The sequence below is a fragment of the Oncorhynchus nerka genome, linkage group LG6 (genome assembly GCF_034236695.1).
Source record: "Oncorhynchus nerka isolate Pitt River linkage group LG6, Oner_Uvic_2.0, whole genome shotgun sequence".
Taxonomy (NCBI): Eukaryota; Metazoa; Chordata; class Actinopteri; order Salmoniformes; family Salmonidae; genus Oncorhynchus; species Oncorhynchus nerka.
Window position 1 is genome coordinate 24400664 of NC_088401.1, and position 8750 is coordinate 24409413.

At 40.1% G+C, this 8750-nt stretch overlaps 1 protein-coding gene across 1 annotated transcript; it reads right to left on the reverse strand.

The window, feature by feature from the left end:
• On the reverse strand, window positions 1-6431 carry impa2 (inositol monophosphatase 2). The gene is made up of 8 exons (XM_029661106.2): window positions 5742-6431; window positions 4676-4809; window positions 3795-3899; window positions 3565-3610; window positions 3373-3481; window positions 2850-2958; window positions 1772-1923; window positions 1-887 (listed from the first exon to the last, which is right to left on the reverse strand). Exons 1-8 carry the CDS (start codon window positions 5817-5819, stop codon window positions 757-759), a joined length of 864 nt encoding a protein of 287 aa, XP_029516966.1. The 5' UTR covers window positions 5820-6431; the 3' UTR covers window positions 1-756.
• Between the last annotated feature and the right edge of the window lie 2319 nt (window positions 6432-8750).

Genomic DNA, 8750 nt, shown 5'->3' on the forward strand with positions numbered 1-8750 from the left:
CATACTGTAATTGTTTATTTATTCATTTAAGATTACATATTGAATAAGTAAAGGTGCTGAAAATAACAGTGATTTTAGTGGCAGTGATTTAAGTCTTAAAAACATGAACAACCATCACTACAAGCCAAATCTCTAGCTCCCATACAAACCTGCTCCATCTACAGTATTTCCATTGCGTCATTGAAAACACTTCTACATTTTCCACCATTTTCCTGTCTGAAAGATCCATATTCAGAAAAAGGTTAAACATGGTTAACTTCAGTCAGTGTATAAACCACAAGAAATGAGCGATAAATCATACAAAACAGTTTCATTGAGTTTCAGTAGTTTTAACGCAATGTAACAGTGTGTGTATCATAATTAAAGGGCCATTTGACTCACAAATAAATGAATACCTAGAACTTTACTGTAGATATATGCGTTGGATGAGGTCCAATTTGGAATATGACTGATCTACTCCTTTAATTTCCTATAATACATTTCTATCATGGTCTGGTACCACGTATGGCAAAGACTGTCAAACAATCTAGGTAATAACTACTGTAAATGTAGTCAAAAATGTATAACTTTCCTGTGTGTATATTATTACATATACACACATGTTAAACTGTAACAAGAGTTTGCATATTGAAGGAGGAAAATGGTGTTTCTTGCAGAGTACACCGCAGACGGTGTGAACAGGACAGTGTGCTGCAGGATTTCATGATTTGAGGTAAAAGGCGGAGGAGAATCCACTAGAGAGATGGAGGTTGACTTTCACTTTTGCACACCGGGGTCACTGTCGTCCCGCTCGTAGCTGATTGGCTGCAGTTGCTGTACGATGTAATTGGCCATCTCGTGGGTTCCCGCAGCGACCACTCTTCGGGACATGAGGTCAAGTGGACCCCCTGGAAAAGAAAAACACATACATATGTTATGTAACAAACACACTCATATAACCACATATTAAAATAAACTATAAAAAATAAAACTATAGATAAATTAATCAGTCCTAACCGTCAGCACCAAAAGCCTCCCCACTAACAAAAAAAACAACGAAATGAACTATTTCAATCACATTTCTATTCAGGCACCATAGCGACCCACTACTAGACTGTTGGAACTGGTTGAAAGGTTGAATGGAGTCTCTTCCAACATTACAGGGAAGGAACTGATAGCTTGGCTTCGCCTGGCCTCAGAGGGCCCTTGTTCTCTCTGGGCTGCCAGAGACTGAACTGCAGCACACCCAGCAGCTGACCACATGATCCTGACCTCACTCCCAGACAGTGGTCCTTTTGTGCAACACCCCGGAACTGGGGAAGAAGAGATGAACGAGGCGGGCAGTCAGTCACTTCTTCAGCCGGATATCAAGCTCAGCCTCACAAAGGCTTCGGAAGTCCATTCACTCATACAGTATCACTCAGGGGATAGCAGCCATCGTGTCAAATACAATACATTTTGGATTCTCTTTTTAAAAGTCAGTGTGTCCATCACAATAATGACAGCCTATAAGAACTGCTTTAATCATACTCTAGGGACTTTTCCATAATAACAGCATGCATTGTGGGGCCTCAATAGTTATTTTCTCAAGTGAAAGCTCAAGTTAATATATCCATCTCATCTCTGCCTCCTCCAGGAGAACCGTACAGCTGAGAGCTAAGTTTGAGACCAGATAACAGAGGACAGTCAGGACAAATTATTTAAACAAACATTGACTGCTTGTGAAACCGGTCCCTATCACCTATCGACCATCATTGACTAGCAGTAACATATTGTATTCTAGAACCCCCACCTGAGGTGTCTATGACGATCCCCCCGGCCTCTCGGATGATGACAGCTGCGGCGGCGATGTCCCAGCAGTGCAGGCCGTACTGATAGTAGGCCTCAGCCGCCCCCGTGGCTATCAGACACAGGGCCAGGGTGGAGCTGCCGATGATCCTCACCCTGGAACACAAGGAGTAGCCTAGGGCCGTGTGTATCAAGCATCTCAGAATAAGAGTGCTGATCTAGGGTCAGGTCCCACCTGTCCATGTAATCTTGTTCATTGTTATCTAAAAGGCAAAACTGATCCTAAACCAGCACTCCTACTCTGAGACATTTTAAATGTACGGCCCCTGGTCCCAGATCTGTTTGTGACAATGGCCATAGAAGTTGGCGAGAAAGATCAGACAGATCTGGTACCAGGCTATTCAAGGAAAGTCTAGGGCCAAAATACATCACCGTATTGAGATTTGGAGCGCGCCACATATACCCTGATGTGAGGCCGATTAGACCAGGCTCATGTGTTGGCTACTGCCAACACACTGACTCAACTCCAGCCACTTTAATAATGGGAATTGATGTAAAATATATCACTAGCCACTTTAAACAATGCTACCTAATATAATGTTACATACCCTACATTATTCATCTCATATGTATATACTGTACTCTATATCATCTACTGCATCTTTATGTAATACATGTATCACTAGCCACTTTAACTATGCCACTTTGTTTACATACTCATCTCATATGTATATACTGCACTCAATACCATCTACTGTATCTTGCCTATGCCGCTCTGTACCATCACTCATTCATATATCTTCATGTACATATTCTTTATCCCCTTACACTTGTGTCTATGGTAGTAGTTTTGGAATTGTTAGCTAGATTACTTGTTGGTTATTACTGCATTGTCGGAACTAGAAGCACAAGCATTTGTATGCGACAAATAAAATTTGATTTGATGTTCATTAGGGAACACAACGGAAAATGAGTGTCCAGGTAATCCCTCCCTGTTTCAGTCTTTTCTTCCGTTTGATGCCTAATGAAGATGACCCAGAATGACCACTGAAAGTATTGGAGAACAACCGGTCTGTTCTTACCCATGAGTTGGAGCACTCAGTAACTTCATGATGTTCCCTGAGAAAATGTTCAGTGTTGCTGGGTCCCGCTTGGCTCCGATCTCGGTCAAAATGAGCGCCTTGGAGACATCTAACAGTCGTTGGGAATAGAAAAACAGCTCTAGATTAGGATAATGGATACAGTACAGGTGTGGGAACTTAATTTGATCACTCTTTTGTTGCTGAGAATTTTCCTGATCTTTGTGATATACATACATTTACTGAAAACCCACAGTTATATTAACAGTATTGCACATTTCATGTAGTCTAATTTTGGCTAAGTAAATAGCCTAAGCACAAATGTTTGACTCCTATTGCTGCAGGATTCTTTTGCTGTGACAATATAGGTCAAATGAAGATTTTATATCTGTACATTTTGGTAAACCAATATTTTTTTTTACATAAATTAATCAATCAAGCTTTTGATAATTCTACATTGTACAATGTTTTTAGTTGCTTGCCTTGGTAGTTTAACACATTACAATCCAAGGAGAAGTTCACTTACCTTTTTCCTTTGATACTTGGATCCTTACACCATTGCAAAATGCCCCATGGCCTTTTCTAGCTGTGTATAATGTTCCATCGAAGCAATGGTAGATCACTCCAAACTCAAGCTACATTTGAAAACAAATGAATAATAATAATGAGAATATTTTCAACATGATAACTTCTGTTTACCCACATTTCTCATGCTTACCTCTTTCTTTACAGCGAAACCAATGCTAACTGCAACCATGGGGAAGCTGAGAAAATCAAGTACATCGTCAGTAAATCATCTGTGGTGATAGTATTCTATCGACGACTGAGCATTCACCTTTTATTTGTATTAACAGCTATGTTCTCCTGACTTCAACATGTATAGTTCCAAATCTCTAATCTGAGGAAATGGCTGTTGTGTATACATTTCTGAAGGAATCTGTATTGTACCTGTGAACAAAGTTGCAGGTCCCATCGATAGGGTCTATGATCCAGGAAGGGTTGTCTGTGAGGATGCATTTCTCCCCAGCTGCAGACGATTCCTCTCCAATGAACCTGTCAGGTCACAATTTACAGTGACCTTGATTCACCTAACAATAATGTATTTGCATACCCCATGGCTGTAAGGAAGCACCATTCACTACCACTCAGAAGTGTCAAAATGAGATGCCTAAATTCACTGGTGTGTTAAAATTCTTCGATTCACAAAGCAAAGTTAGCTATTAGCTCACTAACCCTTACAATGAGATTATTTTTGATGATTCAGTTTACCATCACTCGCTTGTGAAGAGAGAGGCCAACGATTACAATTTTTGACTCATTCCATTTAATTGCCTAGACAATTCCCCTCGACCCTATTTCTTTAGAATCCACAGATCTGAATGGACTGTAAAGGACGTTGTCAATATAGGGATGGCTACATGGCTGTGGCTCCACCTAGCCCTCCAATACAGCTAACACGTATTCAGTAAACACAAGAGATCTTTCAGATCTGGAAACGCAAAGGGACTAGATTAAGGGGCTAGCTAAGGGCCAAAATAGAACCACCCCTGCGTTGGGAAGATACCATTGGCATACATGTTTGAGTAGACAATTGGAATTCTTATTTACAATGACGGGCTACACCGGCCAAACCCAGACATACTGGTTCGAATCCAGGCTGTATCACAACCGGCCGTGATTGGGTGTCCCATATGGCGGTGCACAATTGGCCCAGCGTCGTCTGGGTTTGGCCGGTGTAGCCCGTCATTGTAAATAAGAATTTGTTCTTAACGGACTTGCCTGGTTAAATAAAGGTTCAATATTTTGGGGGGGAAGATACCATTGCATACCTATGTGAGGGGAACTTGTCCCTGAGGGTGGAGATGATGAGCTCTTCCACCTGCTGGTCTGCCTCAGTCACCAGGTCAGTTGGAGTGCTCTTCGTGCTCACACTCTTCTCATGTTTCACTGCCTCCTGTACTACCTGGAGGGAGAGGGAACAAGTAACATAAAACACACACCACCAACATTCAAGACTGGGAATCAGGACATGGGCTTTCCAAGCAATTTTTTAGGGTAAACCCGGTTTATACAGTATCAATATATTAATGAATAGGTCTTAGAGTCACTTCACATAAAGCGAGCCAGGTTATCTTGTCCACTGTTACAATGTCTGCTTTGGTCTGCCTGATTAAACAGGATAGGAAGATCGGAGTGGCAAGTTCTGCCAACCTCAATGTGTCAACACGGTGAGGCATAGCAGGTCATGAACATGTGCTGTGTCTAAAGTATAGCCCAAACGAACGTCAATTGAAGAATACCACCATCTGCCGGCCAATTGGGCTATCTAAAGTAAAGTGCAATGGGTAAACTTACAAGTATGCATCAGTGTGCTATTATAAATAGTCTGCACTGTATTGAAATGATTAAACACTTGTTGAAATACAGTGTTACCATGTAGCTTAAATATATATTTAAGCTACATGGTAACACTGTATTTCAACAAGTGTTTAATCATTTCAATACAGTGCAGACTATTTATAATAGCACACTGATGCATACTTAGGTCTGTGGGGCAAAATAACCCCTGCAGGTCCTCAATACAAAATAAAAATATGTTCTTAACTGACCTGCCTAGTTAAATAAAGGTACAAAATAAATTAAAACATTGTAGCCTTCTAAACGTAGCCAGGTTAAAAACATTTTAACCAGGTTCGAAACCTTGTAGCCAGGTTTGCAAAAATATAAAATGTTACCTACATTAAAAAAAACGTTACAAACATTTTAGCCAGGGTCGAAACCTTGTAGCCAGGTTTGCAAAAATATAAAATGTCGTTACCTACATTAAAAAAAAACGTTACAAAGAGCAACACAGATACATCATGGAATTGATGGATTACGGCGCCCTTGATTTACCTTGCCAGCTCTACATGCAACTTCTACAGCAACATCCATGCACTCCCGCCAGCACTTGTCGCTTTCCGAGGTTGCCATTTTATAATGAGGAACAGATGCTATTGTTTTGCCGTTTACATCACCTTATTCTAGACATCCAAGAGTCAGCAAATTATAACCTATTATGTGGCTTGCGTGCGGTGTATGCTACGGTCTCTGGTATGGTCCCGTAATGGCCGTTGTCCTCTGTCGACTTACTCGGTGCTGCAGACGGGTGCTCTCGCCTCCACTGTCCTGTTATTGAGTGGATTTGTGCGGCCTATATCTCCGACCTTCGATACAACAACATTTGTAAATAATGTACGATTCTACATCGGATGCGAAGGGCCTTGATAGGCGCAAAACAAATCTCTAAAATAGTCCCGTCAACGCCGATGAGACATGGTCTGTTCGGAACTAAATAAAAACAACTCCATGTTATTGACAGCCATTGTCAACCTGTAGCCTATAAATAAATCAAAGAAATAAAAATTGTCGAGGAAAACTCTTGATTAAACAATATTGTATTTAACTCAAGTTAGCTCGGCACGTAGAATGAAATATATTGCAGGTAACAACGATGTATCCAGAAGATGATGCCAGACGCATTTTCTCCAGTAATAACAAAAGAGATGCAGCAGTGAGAAAGGTAAGCGGAACTACCACTGCACCACGTGATCATGTCTGGCATGCTGTTGCCGCGGTCAACAATGGTTGTCACTTGCAACACCCTTTTGCTAAAGGGATAGCCTACAATTGTATTCACGACCAAGAATGTATCCTAGCCTAGTAGACTGCATTACATTTGTGCTTGAAGATCAAAGTGAGGTCTCTCAATGCATCTAAAATATTTAGTATATGTACAGTGCATTCGAAAGTATTCAGACCCCTTGACTTTTGTTACATTACAGCCTTATTTTAAAATTGATCAATCTACACACAATACCCCACAATGACAAAGCAAAAACAGATTTTTACGGAAATATACCATTTACATAAGTATTCAGACCCTTTACTCAGTACTTTGTTGAAGCACCTTACGCAGTACAGCCTCAAGTCTTCTTGGGTATGATGCTACAAGCTTGGCACACCTGTATTTGGGGAGTTTTTCCCATTATTCTCTGCCGATCCTCTCAAGCCTCTCAGGTTGGATGGGGAGCATCGCTGCACAGCTATTCTCAGGTCTTTCCAGAAACGTTAGATCGGGTTCAAGTCCGGGCTCTGGCTGGGTCACTCAAGGACATTCAGAGACTTGTCCCGAAGCCACTCCTGCATTGTCTTGGCTGGGTGCTTAGAGTCGTTGAACCTGTTGGAATGTGAACCTTCACCCCAGTCTGAGGTCCTGAGCGCTCTGGAGCAGGTTTTCATCAAGGATCTCGCTGTATTTTGCTCCGTTCATCTTTCCCTCAATCCTGATTTGTCTCCCAGTCCCTGCCACTGAAAAACATCTCCACAGCATGATTCTGCCACCAACATGCCCCATATAGACAAAGCAAAAACAGGTTATTTTTTAAATGTTTGCAAATGTATTACAAATAAAAACCAGAATTATCTTATTTAATAAGTATTCAGACCCTTTGCTATGAGACTTGAAATTATGCTCAGATGCATCCTGTTCCCATTGATCATCCTTTAGATGTTTCCACAACTTGATTGGAGTCCACCGGTGGTAAATTCAATTGAATGGACTAAATTTGGAATACTTATTAAATAAGTTTTTTTATTTGTAATACATTTTCAAACAAAAATAATATGCTTTCGCTTTGTCTATATGGGATATTGTGTGTAGATTGATGAAGAAAGCAATGTATTTAATACATTTTAGAATGAGGCAACAATGTGGAGAAGTCAAGGGGTCTGAATACTTTCCGAATGCACTGTAAATATGAAAAATAAAATGTTTTTCTTGCATGAATGATTGTAGAGGATGTCTTCATTGATCACACCTTTGATTACACATTGGATAGATATTATGGAAATGATATATTTTCTGTCAATTTTGTTGGGTAATGTAAGTGTATTGATTCATGTGAAAACTGTAATCTACTGTCATTTACAGTAGTGTAACATATTACTTTCGGCACTTCTATGGGTGATTTTAAATGCGTATCTTGCATTGTTTGCCTTTGGATTAACTGGTAGATAAAACAACTAAATTGAAAAGATAGCATTATGTTGTGTTTAAACCAATATTAAACCAATGTTCTCAGTACATTTCACAATAAACTTAGATTTTGAATCAATGGTTATGTGGCAAAATATGTTGACAATCCAAATGAATGCACAATGACAGGTTTTGAATAAAAAACTGGCTGCGTTACAAGTATGACCAGTTTGCAGTTTTATATAATTTCTTGAACCTTTATTTAACTAGGCAAGTCAGTTAAGAACAAATTCTTATTTACAATGGCGGCCTACCGGGGAACAGTGAGTTAACTGCCTTGTTCAGGGGCAGAACGACAGATTTTTTTTTACCGTGTCAACTCAATTCAACAACCTCTTGATTGCTGGCCTAACGCTCTAACCACTAGGCTACCTGCCACCCCCAAAAGGGAATTAAGAGTTGTGAAGATGTGCAACATACTTGTAAAAATAGTACCAAAGCGATATATTTTTTTTGTAATATTCCTAATAGGAAGAAAAGAACATCAGCCGAAATTCTGATGAATGAAATGTTACTCAAATAGAGTCTGACAATTCCTAGAGAAGGATCTTCTCAGGGTGAGCACGCTTGTAAACTATTCTCTCCATAATCCCAATGCAATTCCTAGAGAAGGATCTTGTCAGGGTGAGCACGCTTGTAAACTATTCTCTCCATAATCCCAATGCAATTCCTAGAGAAGGATCTTGTCAGGGTGAGCACGCTTGTAAACTATTCTCTCCATAGTCCCAATGCATTGCTGGATAGTGTTGAAGATTTAAGAAAGGACGATTAAAGAGATGGATTTAGAGCCATTTTTATTAATTTACTTACAGATCTATGGGTAATAT